Raw genomic sequence first — 26,728 nt, forward strand, 5'->3', positions numbered from 1 at the left:
ATGCACACATGATCAGAGGGCTTTTCTAAAATCACAGAGGTAAGCCTTGGGGCCGATTCACAAAGTAAATCTGGTTTTCAGCCTTGCAATGGTGAAATTCCTGAATTTAAGGAACTCAAAAAGAGGTTTCCAAGAGTATGCCAGGAAAACATTGATGATTTGCATCTGTACCCAGGCGCAGCCAGCACAGGTGAGAGAGGTGGGGCGGGCGTGGCTGGGTGGGGGGAGGGAAGTCGACAGGCGGCAGTACAGGCAAAATTCAATAAAATTCAAAATCCACTTGCCTTTATTTATTTAATTTCATTTTACCTATCCCGTCATCTGCCAACTTCCCCACCAACCCGTCTTTCCCCGCCCACTGGTCTTACCTGTGCCAGTCGTGCGTGGCTGTACTCCTGAAAAACATGTGTGCATTAGCACATGCAGCTATGCAAAGTGCTTTCCACATGTGCACTTGTACACAGTGTATAACTGTTCCCGGGGAAATACCATTGCATTGGTGCAATAGCACTTTTTTATTCTCCACAGTGAAAGTGTGTTTCCCATGGTGAACCCTCTTCCCCGATACCCGCATAATTCTGGAGGTGCTTCCTTCCTTTTCACACTCTTCAAAGTGAGCTGCTCATCCCCTGAACTGAAGGAAATCTGACAGTTTCCAGGGTGAGAATGTGAATATCTGCTAACTCTGTTGGTAGTCCCAAACTTTCCACTACTGCCCTCCCCAGTACTCCTACTCCTGGCCCTGGACCACTATTTGCTCCTGCACAATTTTACACCTTCAAGCGCTGGGACGCCCCTTTGCTGGGGCAGCTGTGTGCTCTAGAAAATTACTTAATAATAATAATAATTACTGAGCATGAGTAGATCGATTTACGAGTGAAAGCTCACCTATTGTGAATTCTTGTACTCGTAAACGAAATCACACTTACACGTGCAAATGGCTTTGCACGATCTTGCCCAATCAATTTAGCAAAACACCAGGATGCCGTGCAACACAAGGAATTAAAAACAAAACAAGGAGCACAACCGACAATTAAAGTAAAATTTTAAGGAAGAGGACCCATTTCCAGATCAATAGCGGCAGGGCCGGACTGGGAACAGGAACCGACCCTGGGAAACTGCTCGGGAGGCCCCTCTCTGGGGGGTCTGGCCGAGCAGATTGCGAGAGCCGGTTTCGGACGATTTTGTTACAGGGGGCCAATATTGCCGGTCCCTGGTAACAAAAAACGTCCCATAGGGGCCCAAAACCACCCCCACCCTGGCGGCCCACCGAGGAAATGCCTGGTGCCTGCTACCGTCAGTCCGACCCTGTAGCGGCCAGTGTCTCAATAGAGTGGCAGGAAGTGGATGATGATACAAAGTAAGAAAAACAAAAAAACACAATTACCAATCGCATGGCTGCATCACCCGGCAACGCAGCTTGCTTAGGAGAGAGCTTCAATGCGCATGTCGGTTTGGCCATCCTGAGACAGACAGTCAAACCGGCCTGTGCACCGATACTAGGGCAAACCTATCCCACCAGTGCCTGTCATCCCTCTGGCCCTGCCCCAAGCCTCTGCTATGAGAGCAAAAATAAAAAACGATGATAAACAAGGGCTCATTATCATTTTATTTTTCATTTTTGTTAGCTGCTGGGAGGGGGAGCGACGCTCTTCCGCCGTAACGGAGGAGCAGCCGCTGTTGTAGATAACCCTTTGCGGAGAGCACTCTGGACTCAAAGTTATTTGTCGTGCCACTTGCACGCACAAATGCCTTCTTTTGAGGCTTGTAGACAGATTTGCTCATACGTATGTTTCCTTGTCAGTCACTCTCCTCCTGCGGGACGGTGGTGGCCATTTCTGGGGTACACTGCCCTGGAAGTTTCATGCACATGGTGCATTTGTTGGTTTTCATAAACTCCTCCCCAAATCCTTCTCGCCTTGGAAACAGTCAGAGATTTACCCCCAAACAAGAACAGAAAAAAATCCCTTTCAGTGCCAAAAAAAGGGAAAAGCGACATCCCCAAAATTAGTGAACGTGCAGGGCAAAGGGTTTCTACAGAGGGAAATATGGCCACTCAGAGAAAGACATTGACAAGCCCTTTTGCATGTGCTCTTTTTTTCTCCTGGAAATATTTAAGCAAAAGAAGTTTTTTTTTAAATTACAAAAAGTAATAACACAACACCGGTGTGATGTGGTCAACTTGTAGTTTCAGATGCTGGACGATTCCTGAGTACTAGAGCCCTCAAAGAAGAAGGAAGTAAGTTGCAAGAAAGAGAGCAACTCAGGAAATAGGCCCTCGGGCCTTGCACTTTAACGCCTTAACTGCTTCGAACATTCCGTGCCAGTGTGGAACGTTCAATTAAGCTGGCGGGCCGCGTCGGCCAACGGACGTGCGCAGCTCTACGGAGGTAGTGCTCGCGACGGCCGTTGGCCAAAACCCGCAGCGAACGGATTAAGCTTTTCCCTACCAGGCAGACTTTGGCACATAGGTGTCAGGCTTCTCTATTTGGACCAATGACACAGGCTGGGAAATTCACCTCTGATGTTGATCATCATGGACCAGCTTCAAGATTTATACTGCGTAATGGGAGAGAACTGACAAAATGTTATTGAAAAAGGGACAAACCTCGCCTCCAGGGTGCACCATCCGCAGTGGGCGTCTGCCGCTTCCAAGCACTCAGAGCAGGTGGAGTGCTTCGCACAGTCTGCCACTTTCACACGGCTCATCTGTAAGTCAGAACAGCACAGTAAGACCCACTGTCCCAAGAGCAGAGCTGGGAAGGAAGACACTTGATTCACGGATTGAAGAAGCAGAGGCAGATCTGATGATGGCCAACACTCTCCGAACATCCTTGGACTGCAGCAACAAGGGTAGATATGTCCATGGCCCACACTCTCCGCATGGACACCATCTCAGTAATTCAAAAAACAATGCAAACCAGAGCCTGCTAGGCCAAGCCTGATACACCCGCTAGAGGAACATCCTGGGACTGGAGCAACAAGGGTAGATATGTCCATCCATGGCCACCACTCTCCACACAGACACGGTCTCAGTTATGCACAAAACAATGCAAACCAGAGCCTGCTAGGCCAAGCCTGATACACCCACTAGAGGAACATCCTGGGACTGCAGCAACTAGGGTTGATATGTTCAAGGCCAACACTCTCAGGACAGACACCATCATCTCAGTTATACAAAAAACAATGCAAACCAGAGCCTGCTAGACCAAGTTTGATACACCCGCTAGAGGAACATCCTGGGACTGCAGCGACAAGGGTTGAAATGTCCATGGCCCACATTCTCCACACAGACACGGTCTCAGTTATGCACAAAACAATGCAAACCAGAGCCTGTTAGACCAAGCCTGATACACCCACTAGAGGAACATCCGGGACTGGAGCACCAAGAGTTGAAATGTCCATCCATGGCCACCACTCACCACACAGACACAGTCTCACCCGCTAGAGGAACATCCTGGGACTGCAGCAACAAGGGTTGATATGTTCAAGGCCAAAACTCTCAGGACAGACACCATCATCTCAGTTATTCAAAAAACAATACAAACCAGAGCCTGTTAGACCAAGTCTGATACACCCGCTAGAGGAACATCCTGGGACTGGAGCAACAAGGGTAGATATGTCCATCCATGGCCACCACTCTCCACACAGACACGGTCTCAGTTATGCACAAAACAATGCAAACCAGAGCCTGCTAGGCCAGGCCTGATACACCCACTAGAGGAACATCCTGGGACTGGAGCAACAAGGGTAGATATGTCCATCCATGGCCCACATTCTCCACACAGACACGGTCTCAGTTATGCACAAAACAATGCAAACCAGAGCCTGCTAGGCCAGGCCTGATACACCCACTAGAGGAACATCCTGGGACTGGAGCAACAAGGGTAGATATGTCCATCCATGGCCCACATTCTCCACACAGACACGGTCTCAGTTATGCACAAAACAATGCAAACCAGAGCCTGCTAGGCCAGGCCTGATACACCCACTAGAGGAACATCCTGGGACTGGAGCAACAAGGGTAGATATGTCCATCCATGGCCACCACTCTCCACACAGACACGGTCTCAGTTATGCACAAAACAATGCAAACCAGAGCCTGCTAGGCCAAGCCTGATACACCCGCTAGAGGAACATCCTGGGACTGCAGCAACAAGGGTTGATATGTTCAAGGCCAAAACTCTCAGGACAGACACCATCATCTCAGTTATTCAAAAAACAATACAAACCAGAGCCTGTTAGACCAAGTCTGATACACCCGCTAGAGGAACATCCTGGGACTGCAGCAACAAGGGTAGATATGTCCATGGCCAACACTTTCCGCACAGACACCATTTCATTTATTCAAAAAGCAGTGCAAACCAGAACCTGCTAGACCAAGCCTGATACGCCCCCTAGAGGAAAATCCTGGGACTGCAGCGACAAGGGTTGAAATTTCCATGGCCCGCATTCTCCACACAGACACTGTCTCAGTTATGCACAAAACAATGCAAACCAGAGCCTGCTAGACCAAGCCTGATACACCCATTAGAGGAACATCCAGGACTGGAGAGCCAAGGATTGGCATGTCCATGGTCAACACTTGCCGCACAGACACCATCTCAGTTATTAAAAAAACAATGCAAACCACAGCCTTGTTAACCAAGCCCGATACACCCAATGGAAGAACATCCTGGGCCTGCAGTGATAAGGGCTGGTAGATCCATTGCTAACGCTCTCTGTCGTACAGAAACCATTGCAAGGCAGGGCCTGCCGAACTCAACATGGCCCAACCTTGTAGACTATAGCCCAGCCTGTCAAGCATATAGCAATATTTAGGTTGTAGGATTATGTTTCCAGTTTAGAGTTAAGGATGCATGTTTGGTTTTGGGTATTTATTTTAAGCTTCGGGTTAGAGTTTAGATTTATGGTTATAAAGGAACAGCTAAAATTAAGCTGAGTTTTGGAACTGGCTTGTAGACTTCGGGTTGTGAATTAGGTTCAGTGTTACAGAGCTTTTAATAGCTTTAAGGCGTGAGGTAATGATGCAAAGTAACATGTTCACTTAAAGCATATTAGGTCATGGTTACAGTTAAGCTTAGGAGTAATGGGTTATTGGTTTAGGGTTGAAGTGTAGGTTTGTGGTTATAAATTTAGAGATACAATTAGAGTAAAGGTTGGATTTGGATTATAGGTTTATGGGTACGGATTAGGTCCTGAGTTGTATAGTTATGTAGGTGTAGATTAAACAGTGAGAGCTTTGGGTTGGAGTTATTAAATTATCAATAGGTTTAAGGTTCAAGAATACACCGAATGGATTTTGGTTTAGGGTTATAGTTCAGTTTAAGATTTTTGTTTCAATTCAGCGTTAAGGTTTAGTTTCATAGTTGTAGAATTAGGGTTACAATTCATCGGGCCTTCACTGGACCATGGTTGGCTAAACACCACGAATAGCTGTGGGCAAATTCCAAGACACTTGGGTCCATACACTGGGGTCCATACAAGGGGGTCCATACCTGATGTGATGTCATCATGTAGAGGTAGTTGGAATCCGAGGGATCAAACTGCATGACATGATGGACCGGCTGTCCTGGGGCCACGGGGATGGGCTTGGTGTTCACAACCGACATATTGTGATTCAAGTTGATCTGTTGAATAAGAGGAGACCAAAATGAGACCAAAAATAGAGTTTGCTGGCAGCTGTATAAAGGCAATTGAACATTTCACTTACTAACTTTTCTCTGGCTGCTCCTATCTCGTTTTTCCTTTCCTCATTCTTCCCATCACTCTCTTTTTCTCATACCACCTCTTTCTCTGCTCTTCTGTTTGTATTCCAGTTCCGCTCTTTCTCTTGGCCCTACTCTCTCTGTCTTTTGCAACAGCAGTCATATTTATTTATTATTATTAGTACACAAACTGTCATAGGAAGAGGACATTTTGGAAAGCTTTTAGATCTGGCTCCCCTCCAGCTGATTCTCTGAAAATGTATTTTGGTCACTCTGAGACTTTTCGATGATTTGTGAAGTTCAAACAAGGGTTCGAGAGGGCGGAAGCAGTTACCAGTGTGGTCTCAAAAGAGCTCTTTCCAATTCAAGCCTTGCTATAAACTTTTTATTATTGGCTAGCTCAAAAACTGCTAAACAAATAAATACTCATTAAACTTGGATGACAAATGTTGGCACCTTTTGTATACATGTGGAACTCCCTTGAATGCTTTAAAAAGTATTTTACATAAACGACAACATAAATCACATGCCCAAAGGAGAAAATAGCTCTCTACATTAATAACTGGAACTAAAACATAGCAGTTGTGAGCTTTAGAAGTGCGCAGTTTGTAAGAGAGCCCTTGAAATGCACCGAATTTGACGAATGCTAAACCTAGAGTAAAAAGCCAGAATATTTGACATTTTAGATAGTGGTACAACTTTAATTCCCTCTAGGGTCGACCACACCCATTCTCCCAAATCAGCAAACATTCTAGAAATAGGACTAGGATTGAAATTTGGAAACTATGGGCTGGTTTAGAGTTTGGCAGAAGAGGTACTCTGCCACAAGTGAGGTGGAGATCCCAGGGGCATATTACCAAGATTAAGCGATAATTATCGCTTAACACGGTTAGCGGCAATATTATTATCACCGAGCTCCGCCGATTTTTATCACAGATAAACCTTGCTATTCTCAAGGTTTATCTCAAAAGCGATGAAAATCGGCCGAAATGCATGAATATCGCTGAAAAGTCCGCGATATTCATGCATTACCGAGCTAATGCTTTTAGCATGTTATCCACCTACCATTGGATAACATGGCTAAGAACTGCTCTGGGCAGGCGTTAGCTTTGGGAGATATTCGCGCTTAGCGCGAATATTTCCAAAAGTAGGTAAAAGGAGATAGCGATGTTAGCGACTGTTTCCAGTCGTTAACATCTTGGCACGCCCACTTTGCATGTCATTAGCGATAAATATCGCTGACATGCAAAGTGGGCCCCAAGATGATTGCTATCTCCTACTAGCTGTCGCTAACTGGTGTTAGCGACAGCTAGGTAATAGGGCGATAAAATTATCGCTGCTTTAGCGGGAAAAATTCCAGCTAAAGCAGCGATATGCCCTTGGCATGCCCCTAAGTCTCCAAAACTGATGGTCGCCAGCTCTGGTTAGAGTTCTGTTACCACATCATGTTTCTGCTAGCGGTGCCTCGGAGGCTCTGTCCGAGGAAGCCCAACACCAGCCGCCCGATGGACTTTGTTTCTGTTCAGGATCATCAGGAAACGCCTGGTGGTAGTCAACAGAAAACAAAATGACCACCACACCCTGGGGAGAAAATTCTCAGGGGCATATTATCAAGTGATATATCGCTGCTTTCTATTGCATAATTTGCCTTTTTTAATGCAGAATTTTGTCAACCTGCTGCATGATTTAGTCCTGCATTGCTGCATAATTCTGGACAGGGGTCGGTAACCCAGCAATGGTTTATGACCACACACAGCATTGATATATTCCATTGGAAATTCCAAAGAAAAGGGTATCGCCTCTTTCACACCTCTTCTAATCTCAAATCATAATTGATTGCCAAAGCCTTGGTACGGAAAGAATTTCACAACTCGCACAATGGTATTGATAGATAGGCAAACACAAGGGGATGATGGACGGAGCGTGAAACTTTCCAGACACTCACCCCACTAGTCACAGATCTGGGTTGAATCCATCATCGTTCTTTAGCTCACTTCCCTACCTCAGTTTAGACCCAGCTATATGCAAATCAGTCTTGACCCTGTACCTCATGGGAACAAACCAGCCCAAACTACCAAGCCAGGTCTTCCCTGAACAGAAAACAAGCATCTAGGGGGTTTCTCCTCAATCGCATGCTTTTTGTTGCAATAGAACCACCAGTACTTAAAGCCCAATTTGTGGACTTCCGCCGCCGTGAAGATCTTGGGCCTCATTTATGAGGCTGTGCGTCACTTTTACGCCGCCGGTGCGTCACTTTTTGTGATGCACCAGTGGCGTAAAAAATGCGCCTTGTTGCGCCATATTTACAAAGTGATGCATCCAGGTAGATGTGTCACTTTGTAAACCACTGCGCCACATTATACCTGCGCCAGGTATAATGTATGCAAGGGGGGCGTATTGACGCAAGGAAGGGTCGTAGAAGTGACGCAGTGAAATCTTTGAGATTTCACTGCGTCACTTTTAGGACGCCGTTGCGTCAAAATCTTGCGCCTGCCTCACCAGGCGTAAGACTGACGCAGGCCCTTTGACATGGGGCTTGTCCCATGTGAAAGGACGCATTGTTGGAGTTGCGTCACTTTTGTGACACACTCCAGCAATGCGTGACTTTTGCGCTTACAGATACGTCAGAAATACTGACGTATCTGTAACTCCTTGCAACATGATGCGTCATACATTAAATATGACGCATCAGGAATGTCGCAAGGAGTGCACACTGAGAAGTGACGCATCGCTGCTTTCACGCAGCGATGCGTCATTTCTCATAAATGAGGCACCTTGTTTCTTAGAATCAGGAGCAGCGAATGTCTTAGGGCGCAGATGGAACTATAACTGCAGAAAATCCATTCCGCAGACATAGGTTTGGGGAAAAAGGAGCCGGGGATATGGAAGTTTCCAGGGGATGAGCAAGAGGCGGGAGACTTGGTGGATATTGAAAAGTCCCTCTAATGTCTTCATTATCGAATCCTATTAAAGCGTAAGTGCGCGTTGCCCAAAATGAGATTGTGATATACGCAGAAATTACCGCATCTCAGGGGTATTTAGCTGCACTGAGGCTGCCAGGTGCAACCTGGATGAATTTGTGTGGAGGAAAACCCAGAATACTCCAAAATCTTCATCTTGGAATGGGGGAAACGTGTGGTATTCCTGCATTAGCCCGCTCTGTGTTTCACTGTGTTCGCGGCTACCCTGGGGGCGCAGCACTTATTGGAATAGGTGCACTATCATGGCCTGTACCCTGAGCAACTTTTGAAAAGTGCACTATGTTGCAAACAGAGAAAGTGCGCCCTATGTGTAATACAGGCCCTGGGCGAGGAGGTAACCGCACCCTGAGCAACTTTTGAAAAGTGCACTATGTTGCAAACAGAGAAAGTGCGCCCTATGTGTAATACAGGCCCTGGGCGAGGAGGTATCCGCACCCTGAGCAACTTTTGAAAAGTGCACTATGTTGCAAACAGAGAAAGTGCGCCCTATGTGTAATACAGGCCCTGGGCGAGGAGGTAACCGCACCCTGAGCAACTTTTGAAAAGTGCACTATGTTGCAAACAGAGAAAGTGCACCCTATGTGTAATACAGGCCCTGGGCGAGGAGGTAACCGCACCCTGAGCAACTTTTGAAAAGTGCACTATGTTGCAAACAGAGAAAGTGCACCCTATGTGTAATACAGGCCCTGGGCGAGGAGGTACCCGCACCGTGAGCAACTTTTGAAAAGTGCATTATGTCGCAAAGAGAGAAAGTGCGCCCTATGTGTAATACAGGCCCTGGGCGAGGAGGTAACCGCACCGTGAGCAACTTTTGAAAAGTGCACTATGTTGCAAACAGAGAAAGTGCACCCTATGTGTAATACAGGCCCTGGGCGAGGAGGTACCCGCACCGTGAGCAACTTTTGAAAAGTGCATTATGTCGCAAACAGAGAAAGTGCGCCCTATGTGTAATACAGGCCCTGGGCGAGGAGGTAACCGCACCGTGAGCAACTTTTGAAAAGTGCATTATGTCGCAAACAGAGAAAGTGCGCCCTATGTGTAATACAGGCCCTGGGCGAGGAGGTAACCGCACCGTGAGCAACTTTTGAAAAGTGCATTATGTCGCAAACAGAGAAAGTGCGCCCTATGTGTAATACAGGCCCTGGGCGAGGAGGTAAACGCACTGTGAGCAGCTTTTGAAAAGTGCATTATGTTGCAAACAGAGAAAGTGCACCCTATGTGTAATACAGGCCCTGGGCGAGGAGGTAACCGCTCCCTGAGCAACTTTTGAAAAGTGCACTATGTCGCAAACAGAGAAAGTGCGCCCTATGTGTAATACAGGCCCTGGGGGAGGAGGTAACCGCACCGTGAGCAACTTTTGAAAAGTGCATTATGTCGCAAACAGAGAAAGTGCGCCCTATGTGTAATACAGGCCCTGGGCGAGGAGGTAACCGCACCGTGAGCAACTTTTGAAAAGTGCACTATGTTGCAAACAGAGAAAGTGCACCCTATGTGTAATACAGGCCCTGGGCGAGGAGGTACCCGCACCGTGAGCAACTTTTGAAAAGTGCATTATGTCGCAAACAGAGAAAGTGCGCCCTATGTGTAATACAGGCCCTGGGCGAGGAGGTAACCGCACCGTGAGCAACTTTTGAAAAGTGCATTATGTCGCAAACAGAGAAAGTGCGCCCTATGTGTAATACAGGCCCTGGGCGAGGAGGTAACCGCACCGTGAGCAACTTTTGAAAAGTGCATTATGTCGCAAACAGAGAAAGTGCGCCCTATGTGTAATACAGGCCCTGGGCGAGGAGGTAAACGCACTGTGAGCAGCTTTTGAAAAGTGCATTATGTTGCAAACAGAGAAAGTGCACCCTATGTGTAATACAGGCCCTGGGCGAGGAGGTAACCGCTCCCTGAGCAACTTTTGAAAAGTGCACTATGTCGCAAACAGAGAAAGTGCGCCCTATGTGTAATACAGGCCCTGGGGGAGGAGGGCCCCAAACATCAGAGCCGCGAGGACATACTAATGGCAATACAGCGCTATGCAAATCTTTTTTAAAGTAGGGAATCTCTCATTTATTTTCCAACAAACAACAAAACAAAAGCACAAACTTGTTTTGTATAGTGAGATCCTCATTAGGCAGGGAATAGAAACAGAAAACAGACGAAGGCCCACCATCGCAACACTCTTCGAAACCAGCCGAGGAAGTCTAATTGTATTTGCTATTGTTGATGCTGGTGACTGTCAATGTGTTATGCTTGCCTGGTATAGCGCTAGAAAGGCTTCCCTCAACTTGTCCTATACCCTTGACCGCCAGAAACAAAGATACTAGCAATTAAGGCTTCTGAGTCGAAGTGGTGCGCCGTGCAAACAGCAGGGACACCCCAAGGGGAAAGGGCCGCCTTGCAAAATTCAGTTATCAAAACCTAAGTGAATTACTCCTCTGAACAACCCAGCTCTAATGGACATTCGGCAGATAACACTGCTCTTTGTCCCCGACGCCGGGAGTGGAGCTGTGAAGCCTGTCCTAGATGGAAGGCGCCACGTGTCACAGACACACCCTGTTATCTCCCACATCCAAGGGCGCATTAAAACCCCCCCAGGCCAAATCTCCCACCGCGCAGGCCTGATGTAAGCGACCCCAGAGGTTCTTCTCCCTGTGAAACAACAGCAGGGCTTCTATGCACCTTAATACAGTCCTCCAAAGCGCCTCGGCTCCGCATCGGAAATATGAAGCGCTTTATGAAGAAAGCTAGAAAAAATATGAAGTAGCAAGGTTGAGTCATGCTTTTTAGGGCGAATTAAACACGCCGATGCCAGAGCTGGATTGTTTGCAATGTTTTGGTATACCCTTCAGGTGCAATGTATATATTTAGTGTCAAAGAAGTGAAGAAGGGCGCGTGCTCTTTATTGAATATGGTATATATTTAGTGTCAAGGTTTTCTGGTCCAGGCAGTCTCTGCCTTCATTATGCCTCTGGGCTTTTAAGGGCCTTATGGTGTCTCACAGCCTTAAGTATTCTTTTCCCCGATACCCTTCTCAATGTCTCACACATTGAGGTAGAGGATGGATAAACCACCCATTGTCGCAGGGACTTGCGTATTCTTGCACTGATTCCCTTCTCGATGTCTCACACATGGATGGATAAACCACCCATTGTCGCAGGGACTTGCGTATTCTTGCACTGATTCCCTTCTCGATGTCTCACACATGGATGGATAAACCACCCATTGTCGCAGGGACTTGCGTATTCTTGCACTGATTCCCTTCTCGATGTCTCACACATGGATGGATAAACCACCCAATGTTGCAGGGACTTGCGTATTCTTGCACTGATTCCCTTCTCGATGTCTCACACATGGATGGATAAACCACCCATTGTCGCAGGGACTTGCGTATTCTTGCACTGATTCCCTTCTCGATGTCTCACACATGGATGGATAAACCACCCATTGTCGGAGGGACTTGCGTATTCTTGCACTGATGTCCTTTTCGAGGTCTCACACATGGATGGATAAACCACCCATTGTCGCAGGGACTTGCGTATTCTTGCACTGATGTCCTTTTCGAGGTCTCACACATGGATGGAGAGACCACCTATTGTAGCAGGGACTTGCGTATTCTTGTACTGATGTCCTTTTCGAGGTCTCACACATGGATGGAGAGACCACCCATTGTAGCAGGGACTTGCGTATTCTTGCATTGATACCCTCTTTGATGTCTCACGCATGGATGGAGAAATCCCCCCTTGTCGCAGGGACTTGCGTATTCTTACACTGATACCTTTTTCGATGTCTCACACATGGTTGAAGAGATCACCCATTGTCGCAGGGACTTGCGAATTCTTGCACTGATACCTTTTTCGATGTCTCACACATGGATGGAGAGACCACCCATTGTTGCAGGGACTTGCGTATTCTTGCATTGATACCCTCTTTGATGTCTCACACATGGATGGAGAGATCACCCATTGTCTCAGGGCCTCGCTTACTCTTTGCCCTGATACCCTTCCTAATGTCCCTAGCATGGATGGAGAGGCCACCCTTACAGCACCCCCATCCATGGTGGGTATTATTCTGCTGTTATGCCCCCGGCCATCATGTCTGGTTTTCTTTCTAGGCAGTATAATTTGTGCTGGTATTCCCTCACCCCAGAGACAGGTCTCCCTTGTCTTTCAGTCCCACTGTCTGCGCACCGCAGCCCCTAGCTCTAGTCCATCAGAAACAAGCTTAAAACACGATCATCCATAGGTGACCAGGCACCTATGCTTGCCGGGAAGAGACCCACTTTCAACTTTCCCTTAGATGATTGTCCTTGATGGACGGCCAGGAGACGACCAGTTTCAGGATGAGAGAGGGTGGGGGGAGGTGGGCGGACGGGGGGTTGTTTGGTTGATCATATCACATTACCTCGTGAAATGAATATCGTGACACTACGAGACAAATGTTTATGTAACGTTGCGAGGTATTGTATGATTATCACTGCTATAAGAGATAGAGGTTTGAGTTGGGGTGAAAATATAAAACCCGGCTGTAGCACTAGGAATATTTGATGTACTGTTATACTTGATGTCAAAACAGCTGCGAATAAAGTAAAAAAAAAAAAATCCATAGGTGACCAGGTGCAAACCATAGGTAACCTTGGTTTGTGCATAACCATAGACAGAGGGGGCCGCTACCCTTGGCACGGGTCTTTACCCACACAGCTAGCTCTAGATGGTCTCAATATTTCATCTCCGTGGGTGGGAGCCATGGTATGCCCCTGCTCTCAAGCCTAGTCGCCGCCCTTTTGTCACCCTCCATTTACAAGGACTCCCTATTGGAATAGAGAAGGCCCGGACCAGGCCTCAACCAATAGAAACAAAGCAAAACTAAAGTGACAAGCGCACAGACAAATAAGAAGTGAAGGCGGGAAGTAAGCCACTTTTAAGATATATTAAATACAATAGATTTCACAAGCACCGTGCAAGTGCTGTGCAGGTGAAACCTAAATATGGCATATGGTGGCATAAGGCACTGGCAGATGCCAGCATGGGCAAAGATGCAAACGTCAACACATGCCATTGATCGGGCCAGTGGCCATTGGTTACTGCATCCCCTCTGAGTATTCAGGAAATGGGACAAACAGCCTTGGTGGTGCAACAGGACAAAAGAGGGAGCAAAGGACCCCCGCCACACATTTTACAGACACAATAAGAAGACCCACCCACACCAGAAAGAAGCATGGAGGGAATGACGGCAGGGTGAAGTCGCATGCGCCTTGCACAGTAGAGCTGGAATAAACAAACCAGTAGGAACAAGGCACTTTAACAGAGGGGAGAAGGAGGTGCCTATGAGCTGGGGTGCCCTGGGATGCCAGCCAGTGGGGTTCCTGGGGAAAGAAGCCGGGGATGACAATGTGGGTGGCAGAGTTAAGCTTCAAACCTGCAAAACGTCTCTCTCACCAACTGACGATGTGCAGGGTGGGTTTATTCCATAAAGATGCTAAATGTGACCGCCTCTGGGCAGATGGATCAACCATCATGTGAAATGCTTAAGGAAGGAGGTGGCCTTTTATATCAAGCAGCAGCTACTCGTGGTCTGTTAAAGAACGGGGGTGCCTGAAGAGGCTGCGGGACAGGATTGACCGGGTTATGCTCAACCAGACTCTTGAATGCTACAAGGTACCTTGATTATTGACTTGCATTGAAAGCTTGAGATGCAGATAAACCATGGACAAGATTTTCTGGAACACTGGATGGGCGTTTTTTCAGGATGAAGCTCATATCTGCCAGTCATAAGACTCCTGGGTACCAAGAGGGCGCGGAGTGCCGTCTTCAGGGTCTACATTTCCTACCATTAGTGGATCTCTAGTGTGCCTGGGATTGTGAGCTTCCCAAATACACATGTAAGTCTGTTCTGGGGGTTATGTGGTCAGTCGTTGTGGTTTCTCTTCGGTAGAGCCCATAGGGAGAGGTGTGGCTCACTGGTTAGAGGAGAGGTGTGGCTCACTGGTTAGAGGCGGCAGACCCGAGTGCAGAGAACGGCCCGGGACCAGGGTTCGATTCCCGACGCGGCAGGGTCTTGGACCAGGATCAGCGGACTGATAATTCTCGCATCGGTGCCTACTCCGACCAGGGAGCACACTCGGCAACTCTGGGCATTAGCTTGCCTCATCTCCACAACGGCCCCACACAAACGCCGGGGATGCCTGGTTTCACCTTGGAGACCCCCAGGAGGGACTATCTCACAGGGAAAGCCAGGACGGGTTCCCCAGCGGTCTATAGCGCTACGAGGCCTCCGGGTAGCAGCGCGCTTTACAAGACACAACAATTTACAATAGGGTCTGGCAGGCTTGGTGGTTTTCCTAAAAAGCGTATTCAGTATTCACGTGTTTAGTCTTTGTGGTTTCCCTGTGGTGTGGTGGGGTTAGAGTGGAGCAAGATTCTAATACAAAATAAACACAGCCTGGCAGCATGAGAGATACATGTCTTCCTGGGGATAGAGGTTAAATCTATTTCTGGAATCACTGTGCAATGTAGACGTTTGGAAGGGCCATCTTGGCAGTGTGGATGTTAGATCTCTTCTTCAAGATGCCATTAAAAAGAAGGAAGCCTGGCAGTGCGGATGTTAGAACTCTGTAACTCAGCATTTACATTTATTTAAACATGAGCAAACCATTTCCCAACAAACCGTAATTATAACTTTAATACAATGATACAAATATTACAATAGCTTTAGTAATTCTTCCACGGGAAGGCTTTACACTTTAAGTACTTATAATTCCTAACTAAATGTTAGACAAGTGCAATGTTGGTGTGAAAATACAAAGCCCTACATATAAAATATACATTGGTGCATTTTCCAGTGTAGGGAATCTAAAACGGTAACATTTAGCGGAGCAGTTCCATGTGACTAAAGTAGGTAAAGCCCCAGTCAGAATATATTCATTCTCATGGTCCTGCTTTATCAATGTAGAATGCTTTCTTTTATAATAAAGAACCTAAATAAACAAGTCAGATAGTTTATCTTATGAACGTCAACCTTGGGCATCACCATAAGGAGGTTGCATCAAAGTGCAACAAAACATTTGTGACTGCAAATACTATCGACCAGAAAATAGTGGAAAGAGGAAGCTAGAAAATCTGGTCATTCATAAAAACAAGTTTCAAGGTGGCCAGGCAGGAATACATCAGTCCAAAGCTGTTTGGATCCTCAAGAGCTAATGGAATTGCTCAGTTCCAGAGATTTTGAAAGGGAGGCTAAAGGATCTGCTGATAAGGTGATTAGTGACAAAGACCTTGAGCTGCTGTTGGATAGAAGTGACCTTATTGGTCAGATGAAGACTATAGCACCTAAGGGAACTGGAGTATTCAAGGTCATTGAAAGTAATGACTAGTATGATCTCTGAATAAAAGCTGCCTGCAAACCATGTTGTTAGATTTCTTCATGATGCCACTAAAAAGAAGGAAGCTTGGCCATGCGGATGTTAGATCTCTTCTTCATGATGCCACTAAAAAGAAGGAAGCCTGGCAGTGCGGATGTTCGATCTCTTCTTCATGATGCCACTAAAAAGAAGGAAGCTTGGCAGTGCAGATGTTAGATCTCTTCTTCATGATGCCACTAAAAAGAAGGAAGCTTGGCAGTCCATGTGTTGGATCTCTTCTTTGTGATGGGATTTGAATCTGTCACAATAACTTCAGGGAAATGAATAAGACATAGACATAGACACATGAGTGATGGATCCCCTCTTGGATGTTGGATCTATTTTTGATGCCTGCACTGAACTGAGATCAGCATATTATTGATCTGCATTAGATAATGTTTTATGGTGTCACTAAAGTGGATGAAGCTTAGAAGTGTGGGTATTGATGTGCTTTGTAGGGCGGCTGATGTCTCCTTGGTGACGGGTGCTTTGTATGGGCGATGGATCACTTCTTGTTGACGGGTGCTTTGTATGAGTGATGGATCTCTTCTTAGTGATTGGTCCTTTGCAAATGTGTTGGATCTCTTTTTGGGGATAGGTGTTTTTTACGGCTGCTGGATCTCTCCATGGTGATGGGTGCTTTGCACAGGTTTTAATTCTCTTCTTGGTAATGGGAGCTTTGTACCAGTGTTGAATCTCTTTTTGGTGATGGATGTTTTGTACAGGTGTTCGATCTCTTCTTGGTGATGGATGTATGGATCTTGGATTTCTTCTTGGTGGTGGTGCTTTGTATGGCTGATGGATGACTCCATGGTGATGGGTGATTTGTATGCGTGTTGTATCTCTTCTTGGTGATGGGTGTTTTGTACCAGTGTTGGATCTCTTTTTGGTGATGGATATTTTGTACAGATGTTCAATCTTTCCTTGGTGATGGATGTATGGGTCCTGGACCTCTTCTTGGTGATTGATGTTTTGTATGGGAGTGTGATCTTTCTTGGTGGTGGGTGCTTTGTATCGCTGATGGATCACTCCATGGTGATGGGTGATTTGTATGCCTGTTGTATCTCTTCTTGGTGATGGAGTTTTGTATGGGTATTGGATCTCTTTTTGGTGATGGATGTTTTGTACAGGTGTTCGATCTCTCCTTGGTGATGGATGTATGGATCTTGGATTCTTCTTGGTGATGGGTGCTAGATCTCTCCTTGGTGATGGGTGTTTGAGTCCTGGACCTCTTCTTGGTGATGGGTGCTTATATGGGAGCTTGATCTTTCTTGGTGGTAGCTGCGTTGTATGGCTGATGGATCACTCCATGCTGATTGGTGATTTGTAGGGGTATTGGAACTCGCCTTGGTGATGGGTGCTTTGTATGGGTAGTTGGATCTCTTCTTGTTGATGGGTGTTTTGTATGGGTGTCAACTCTCTTCTTGGGGATGGCTGCTTTGTACGGGTGTCATCTGTCTTCTTGGTGATGGTTGATTTGTTTGGATGTTGGGTCTTGTCTTGGTGATTGGTGTTGGAACAGAGTGCCCTTGATTTCAACCACAGACCCTGGAGCTCGCTCTCGGCGTGCCCATTGATTCAGATAATGAGATTGAATTCCTTTACGCAACCAAGTCTCTGGCTCGCCCACCCCGCCAGGCAGCAGTAATAGATAGGTATCCCTTGCCTGCTCCTCTCCACTTCGGATCCTCACAGAGACACAACGCTACTGGCCCCTCAATAACATGCTGTGAGGCTCTCTGCTTCCTCCCTTCCGGTATGTTGACTGTCAGCCGTTCTCTCATTTTCCTGAAGTAAATGAGGGGCATATTATCATGAAATGGCTTTATAATTTTCGCCGCTTTAGCGGCAGGAAACTGCTGCTAAAGCGGCGATAATGGGCTTGTTAACCCCTTTCATGCTGATGACAGCCCCCAGCCATCATGCATCACAGTGGGTGTGTGCTGATGACGGCTGGGGGCCGTCATGAACCCGCCCATACATTAAAACGACCGCACAGGAGCGGAATCGCAGCCGTGCCCAAGGGGTTAATATGCCCTTGTGAATTCCCATAGAAGCCCATGTTCTGGTGTGAACATGGGCTTCTATTGGAATTCTCTATGGCATATTATCAAGCCCATTATCGCCGCTTTAGCGGCAGTTTCCTGCTGCTTAAGCAGCGGTAATCTTAACTCCATTCTTGATAATATGATCCTAAGTTCTTTCAAACGTCAAGTGACTGCCCCTGTGTGTTCTTTGTTCTCTCCTCTATTCAGTATGAACATAACTATTGAGTAGCTCACTATTTCGCCCACCAGATACTAGGTGGTCACACACCTTGTCCTGTTGTTGATCTTAACTCCACAGAGATCGAAACGCCGTCGACCACAGATAAACTTGAATCATTCTTCATTATATTAAAATGCTAAAAGGAGTCTAGCATCTTGTTGTTTTGAGCTGATGCATGTTTTTACGATTTCACTTATCACTGCAGGTTTCTTCTACTTATCTGTGAGCACTAGATCTTGATATACCAAAAAAGTCTCAATAATGTGCAATTAATAAATGAATTGCATTACAACGGTATGTAGTGGCCTGCTTTAACCCCTCCCCTACGGGGCTAATTCCCCCACTGTGCTGGGGGCGCGCGCAGCGCCCCGGTGCTCATGATGAGCTTGGCTCATCATGCAGCATGGTGGCGCTGTGTTCATGACGCGCTGAGCTCTTCATGATCATGCCCGTTCCGATGGAACGCCCAGCACAGTAGGGGAATTATCCCCGCGTGGGCGCGGCGCAACGGTCATCACGAGCTGAGCTCGTCATGAGCACACCACGACCGTGCCTCATTACGAGCTGAGCTCGTCATGAGCATGCAACGGGTTAATACGTGCCTTTGGTGTATTATGTCATGTTTCGTCTTTAAATTTGCTTGTCTTTAACACTTACAAGACTGTTTGGCCGAGGTGAACCATCAATGTTTATCGAACAATCCACTTAAATGAAGGCAGCTTGGCAACATATGTGTTGGATGTCTTCTTGGTGATGGATGTTTTTAGATTTTTATTGATAGATCTACTGAAATAAATGGAGTCTGGAAACATGGGTGTTGATTCTCTTCTCGCTGAGAAAGCAAAGCTTTGCAACATGGGATTTGATCCATACATGGTGGCCCTTTGGAAAAGAGGGAAGGCTGGTACTGTTATCGTGGACTCCACAGTCAAAGCCATCAGGATGTTTTCCAACAGCATCTTTCTGGGAGGCGCGGCCACTTCAGGTAAATGTGGTGAGGCATGGCGGGGTGATTGGGGGGGAGCGGGGGGGGGGGGGTGTTGACAGACAATGGGATCGGTAAAATGAAATAAAATAATCAATAAAACCACGTAATGATGCAGCGAGCGCAAGGTAAGTGGTTTTATTTATTTTTTGTTTAATGTTATGTTTCCCATCGTCTGTCTACCCGTCCCCGCACATCCCCACCGCTCTTACATGTGCTGGACGCGACTCCTTTCTGCGTGCACCACTGCAGATGTTTTCTCTGCTGCCTTCGGGTGACACTACACACTGTGTTAAACTATTCCATGTCATCCACTCCGGACCCCATGGGTTGATCCCGTAAAGACTGGATTTACAGCACCCAGAAGCGCAGGATCAAGGGCTACGTCCAAGGGAAGCTGGAGGGTCCTCCTGAAGCCACACAGCTGCTTTCACTGCAGATGCAGAAGTCATATACATTCCAGAAAGTGTAAAGTTCCAGTCATTGCCTTCCAGCTCAAAAATAAAAACTGCACTCTGACCTACAGTCCCCAAATCATTCCCTAAGCCTCATACCAAGAGTAGCCAGAGGCCCAGAGGTCAGGGGAGGACTCAGACAAATGTGAGATAGTTTTAATCCCTGGCTCTGGGTCCATTTATAGACTCTGGGAACTCCTGAAGCTGCTGTGAAGGAAGCCAAGTGCACCTTACATCACCTGGGGACACACAGGCTTCCTCGTGCATCTCGAGGCCTCTTCGAGGCGCTACGGCCCAAGATGACCCCTTCTGTGCTTTTGCTTGGATGATTTGACAGATTTTTTTTTTGCATGTGTCAGATTGTTTCCCTGATCCTGGTAGATAGTGATTCTGGGTCTACTATGAAGTGAGACGCTAAATTAAGGTGGTTTAGGTTTCGTGGTAGAGTAGCTGTGATCCAGTAGTCGAGACAAACTCTGGGTGGTTTGAGGGCTAGTGTTGATGTTTATTGAAGATGGTATGAAACTCTAGTGAATCAATTTATTACGTAAACACGGATATATCACCTTTAACATTTAACAGAATCCTATACAATTAAACATTATTGTCCTCTCTGGATGTTAATAGTCGTTAATGCCTTGCATAGAGGGCATTAACTGCCGTTAGTTGCCTTTCTGACACTTGTGGCCAGGAGCCGATGGTGAGGGTGCATAATGAAGGGAAAGGCAATTAAAAAATAATGCCTGACAACATGTTGGCAAAAAGGCTATAAACAACTGTGGCCCTAAATTCTCCCAACGCAGCCAAATAATCACACACTTAGTCTGTCTGCTTCACGTCCATGCCACTGACCTAATAATGCAGGCAGACAACAGTAGTGTATGTGGGCAGATGTAAGGATTTTGATTGGCTGAGCCAATCTCAGCAGTCTCTCAGGTTGCTAATAAAATGTAAGTACCAAGAAGAATACCTGACGCCTTTAACCCTAAACTTTACAAAGTTTCAACCCAATAGATTTGTGACAACCACAGGACACAGTAGTGACCATGTTATTCCAGGCCAGTTCAGCGTCATGGACAGCTCAGGCCCTGCCCATGGTGCTGAGGCCCCTCCCAGACTGCGCTCCAAGGGCGGAGCTCCGCAGTTGGGTACCTCAACTGCCTTTGGGTTTGGAAGGGAAGGGACCACCAACTTTGTAAAGCTAATCTTACTTTGTGCTTTTCTGAATGAAAATGCCTCCATTCGATGAAGGTGGCTGGAGAAAGAGCATTGGTGGAATGACCTCTAGGCGCAGAGGGATAACACTTGAGGTCACTGTACACTTTTAGGATGCAAGCACTGGAGGCTGGATACCAGAAACATGACAAGATGCCAGCACTGGAGGGCAATGCCCCTGGACCTGAGTGGCAGAACAGAGATGGGGGGATGATGAGGGGGACATACAGCGGTGCGTAGCCACAGCCGAGTTAAACACACACAATCAACCTTAATTCCTCAGAAGCATCTAATTCAGCATAAGGAATGGCCAACTGTATAGTAAGTGGTGTGAACCCCTTCCATTGAGAGCCAGGCCATAGATACCAAATACACCGACCTCAATCTCTCAAGCCTGACCCGGTCAAGTGTGTTATAGGTCTTGAGCACAATATAGGATTAACAATTTCCTCATCAGACAATAGGCGCATATCTAGCCCTTCGTCTCTTTACCAACCCAGATTACCAGCTCAATGTTCATCTTTTTCAATCTACCATAACTGATGCCCTGTTCCTTGGAGCAGCCTTGCTATCCCACCCTCTTGTACCCCGATAGTTTTGTATTTCACGCACTACACCATTTTGAAAGCCAAAGATGTATTCATTTCAAAACCCCTTTCGACAGGATGCTATAATTTGAGTTTTTAAAATTTTTTCTTTTATTTGTTCAGTGCTATTTCTGAAATACTTTCCATAAAGAAGGTGTTACGAAGCATGGAACAGTTGCAATTTAAATGTACAAACAAGTAGAAATCGTTATTCACGACAGTCATGGAGAGTAGACAGAGAATGGGCATTAATAAATTCATCGAGAGAGGTGCATTGACAGTTATGGCTGCACCAGAGCTTTCTAAATGTGCACCTTTGGTTAAGTTGACCCCACTGTGACGAACACCATCTCACACCCTGGACATACGAGGAAACCAGTGACCAAAATGGATATGTGAAGAGACGGGGCATCTCGCTGGACACAGTCACAATCGGGTGGGAAACCATACCCTTATCAATACCTAGGCTTTCCTGTTTTCAGTTTCTATTTTGGGTAAATTCTGGTGGTGTTTTGTCAGTGTTTTCCAGTGATTTCAATACCTAAAAAAACTGTGTTTTTCAGTGATTACTAATTTTCGCGCCTTAAAAAACAACTGAAACTGTGTTTTTCCGGTGTTTATGGAACGCTTTACTTTTATTATTGCCGGCTTTCTTCATTGATGCATGGCATATAGACAGTGTACGTACGTGTATATGAAGTCCAAATACATTTTTACAAGTCAAATATTATTGTAGTACACAATAAATCTCATATGAGGTATTGACAATACCTCATATGAGATTTATTTGGAGAGCCCTCACCCTATATGGTAGGTCCATTATCAGAAAAGGGAAGACAGACACAATCCCTGGAATGTACACAATGAACTTGTGCAGCAGGTGGTACCCAGTGCATTGTCGCTGCAAAAATCCAGAAGACCCGTTGGTTGTCTTGTAACGGTAAGAGCTATGAAGAGTAAACTGGACAGGAAGAGTTTGCATTACGAAGTTAAAAATTGTGGGAATTGTTTCTTGTTCTTATAGTCAGTGTCTGCGGGGAGGATTTATAACAGCTCACTGTAAACCAAGGCTGTTGATGGAAAAGCAATTGGTATCAGCAGGATTTCCTAGATAAATGTGATTTTATTGATTATTGGGTTGAATTAGATGTAGGTACTCGAAAAAGGCCCTTAAGTGCTGTACTTGACACGAACAATGTGTACAGGTACACAGCAGGCAGCATCTCTAAGCACATTGGGCCTGTTTCAAAAAAATTAATTTAAGACTCAATCCTAATTTTACTACTATTTTGGTATTCACAGAATGCATTTACTACTTTTGGTATTCACATAATGAACTTACTACTTTTGGTATTCACAAAAGTTAGGATTTTGTCTTAAGTTTGTCTTAAGACAAACTTAAGACAGACTTAAGACAGACTTAAGCATACTTAAGACAAAATCCTAACTTAAGTCTGTTTTAAGTCTGTCTTACGTCTATCTTAAGTTTGTCTTAAGACAAACTTAAGACAAAATCCTAACTTCTGTGAATACCAAAAGTAGTAAGTTCATTCTGTGAATACCAAAAGTAGTAAGTGCATTCTGTGAATGCCAAAAGTAGTAAGTGCATTCTGTGAATACCAAAATAGGAGTAAGTTTAGGATTGAGTCTTAAGTTCATTCTGTGAATCGGACCCATTGTACCTCAGCTGAACAGCTTTGGCTATTTTGACTAAAGTAGTGAAGATCCTGGTGCTGTCTGTGAATGTTTGACTTTGACCTTTCTGAAGGTCATTGGAGCCTCCTCCTCACTTCTTAAAACCCGCAAGAGGCTGAATACCTGGCTCATCCAGCAATGACATGGATGCCTCACACCTACACACCTGCTCAAGCGCCTGGATACCCTCACGGGTGATTAGTGCACTATACAAATCATCATAACATAACATAGATCATCTGAGTGTCACTAACACGGTACAAGAATCTCAGCTTAGGATGATACAGAAGAGTATGGAATGGCTACACAAAGACGTTAAGCAATCTTATAGTGGAGATAAATAGCCCCTGTGAATCTCACACATCCGCAGAAGCCCTCGTCCTCTGCTTGGACCATCCTTTCTGAAGGCTGTATTTTTGGTTCAGCTAGTCAGGTGTCTAATGTCACCTCTCCCTTAAGACACCCCTGTCGTCGCCTTCTGATGCAGTCAGATGCACCGCCAACTTCTGGGAGGCATTTGCTCTTTATCCTGCTTCTCATTGGTTCTGTTTCTTGGACATGGGAGCATGAATGACTCTCATTGGGTGACCAGTCATGTGTGATTTGCAGAGAAATTCCAGAGTTTTACCATCTGTTTCAGAAAATTAGCCCATGTGCTGGTTTTCAAAGAGCATCAAGTGAATGTAGAGAGAGGCAAGTTTTAAATTCATTCAGTGCAGGATTAATCAGTAGCCCCACAAGAAAGTAATATAATTACCACGATTATAATGTGTGCAAAACTACATTTAATTAGCCTTTGCGCCTCGATGTATGTGCTTGACTCTTTATGCAGGAACTGTCAATTAAGTAATTCTCAGCTCCTCGATCGATGTAAAACTGTAGTCCTACTTCTATGTTTATGAAATGGTCACCCTAGACACTCACCAGCTTAATTTGTAAAAAAAAAAAAACATGCCATAAGGCCACTGCCGTTTGCACCACATATTTCCCCTACCATGCTGCAAGTAATAGTAACAACACAACTACCAACCATCACACTCCAAAGCTATAGGAATGGTTTGGGCGGAAGGTAAGTAATTTTTAATGTATATTGAATTAATAATTACCTATTATTGTGGTCATCTCTAAATTAGCCAGACTGCGCCACCTAGTGGCAGACGGTCACAAGCACAGGTGTTGAATATTAAGTCCTGGTGCCGAGCACTGAAAACCACCAGCTCAAATTGAGCACTGGCTTAAGTTCTAGATAGCAATACAACCGACAAATTGCATTAATCGTTTGTCCTCTCCTCTACATGTAGTCTACATATAAAACGACCAAATCTCAGTTTTACTTTGGCATGATTCTTCATTTGACATGATGTAAGAGGCAGTTTTACTCTTGCATAAAGCCATCTGGGCAGATCATGCAAGCTCTACACTCAATGAAGTCCTCTCTTGAGCTCCACCTACTGGCCGGGTGGCAGTCTGTTTATTCTGTCTCTCATAAATCCAATTTTATCTGTCACACAGCCCGGATGCCAAAGAGTTAAAATTCAAGACGGATGTTATTGCAGCCCTACCATTACTACATTCCATTGCTGTCCTTACTAAACACGGCTTTACAGGACAAAACGTTTTGGTAGCTGCAAGAAGTGATGGCTGATAATAAATTTGGTAAAATGTAGAATGCATCAAGGGCTTCTTGCACTAGGGCCCATGACACACTAGGTAAGTCAATGCGCATGCGCCTTGTGTGTCCTTGCCCACTTGCACCTTGAAACAGACCCTTTGTAATGCAACTTAGTTGCACATTCAATCGAAGTGCAGTTTCACCAGTGTTATATACATTTGCGCCTCAGCAGGTACCCAGTAAATGGAGCCCATTATGACAACAGCTATGCGCAATGACCCCTGACCCCTTGAGGTTCCGTGACAATTGTAAGTGGTGTTTTCGACTCGCACGAATATGGGCGAGTCTAGTATCTATGAACCGCAAATGACGAGTTTAGTAAGTATGCGCAGTTTCGCTGTGCTAACTTAAACCGTTCGTTTGTTACGTGGGTTTTTCATCTGTACCCACGGGTTCCATCTTAGATACGGCATCCATTTTGTCTCTTGCCCTCAAGTAGCCAGCGAACGGACGCTGTCCGTTTCGCGACCCTGGGACTCCCAAGATATTTGCGGAAGACACATGTTCTTTGAAAGTGTCTTTATGACGAGGGGGTTGCTGCTGTAAGGCAGATGACGCCGCTCGAGGCTCATCTTACCGCACGGACTCATTGTCTCAGCCGTGCATCTCATTAGGCACGTCCCTTTGATGCCTGTATCTCGTGCTTCTCGATACCTCCCTTTTTACACCCTTTCCGATCTCCCTACTGTCTCCGTCTTCCTCTGCACCTGTCTTCGTTCCTATTTCGATCTACTTTACTGCTGATTGGAATTTGCTAATGGTGGGAAGATGGGTTTTTACAGTTGGGAACCGCCAAATGTTTCCGCACTTATGTTCCGGACCTTGTGTGTTTCAAAGTGACCAAAGCGACCCCTCTGAGAGCGACTTGTGGGAACCAGGTTGTAAACTATTGTGTATCATGTTATCCTATGGGTAAAAACTGTATAAAAGGAGCGATCCACAAATACAATTTGAAGCAGTCTCCCCGAACTACACTCGATGTACTTCCTGTGACTTCTGTGTTCCCTGCAGTAAATAAACCTTGACTCTTTGACGCCGAAGGAAGTGTCCCGTGTCTCTGTGACTTGTACGCCAGAGCAGGTTACCCACGAAGGTTTCAGGTGTTGTGCCCTGGCACCGCTGGGTCCAAAAGAACCCAGTCCTTCAGTTGGCGCCCAACGTGGGGCTGCATCAGTGGTACCGGTCCAAGCCCGACGATCGTGAGGAACTTCGTGTGAAATCTCCGAGGGAAGGTGCACCCCGCTTCATCGATCCTGTTGTCGAAATAAGTGGCCCGAAGACTTTTCCCGCGAAGATTCCCGCCTCCTAACGGCTGCGACGGACTGCTGCCCTGACTGTAGACCTGTTTTGGCGCCTGGCGTAGACCTTGGTATAGCGAGACGATTGACGGGCCTTCCTGAGGACGCCATTGATCTTTGAGTTAAGTATTTGTGGGTCGCTCCCAGAGTTCTTGGTTGTAGACACTTTAGCGAGTGTCTTTGTTGTAAACACTTTAGCGAGTGTTTTTGTTGTAGACACTTTAGCGGGTGTCTTTGTTGTACACGCTGTGTGAGTGTTTTTGTCGGTGACACTTTGCTAGCGTACTTTGTTGTTGTTGTATTTGTTTGACGACTGCAGCCGCCAAAGACCGAGGGTTTAGTTCTTTGCTGGGACTTGGTAAATCTCGAAATCCCGTAACCCTTGAAGTTTGTGAAACTCGGCTAGTGTGCAAGATGCCTGGTCGTAGTACTTTGTTCAGTTGCTTTAGACCTTGTGGTGCGGATTCCCTGCTGGAGGAC

At 46.1% G+C, this 26,728-nt stretch overlaps 1 protein-coding gene across 1 annotated transcript in view; it reads right to left on the reverse strand.

The window, feature by feature from the left end:
• Positions 1–26,728, reverse strand: part of PLXND1 (plexin D1) — a 313,125-nt gene that overhangs the window by 200,266 nt on the left and 86,131 nt on the right. The window contains exons 3-4 of the mRNA XM_086939243.1: positions 5,499–5,630; positions 2,609–2,709 (exon numbers count right to left, since the gene is read on the reverse strand). Coding sequence (XP_086795369.1) covers positions 2,609–2,709; positions 5,499–5,630 — 233 coding nt within the window. The remainder of the gene's footprint in view (positions 1–2,608; positions 2,710–5,498; positions 5,631–26,728) is intronic.

Source organism: Lissotriton vulgaris, chromosome 9 (genome assembly GCF_964263255.1).
Source record: "Lissotriton vulgaris chromosome 9, aLisVul1.2, whole genome shotgun sequence".
Taxonomy (NCBI): domain Eukaryota; kingdom Metazoa; phylum Chordata; class Amphibia; order Caudata; family Salamandridae; genus Lissotriton; species Lissotriton vulgaris.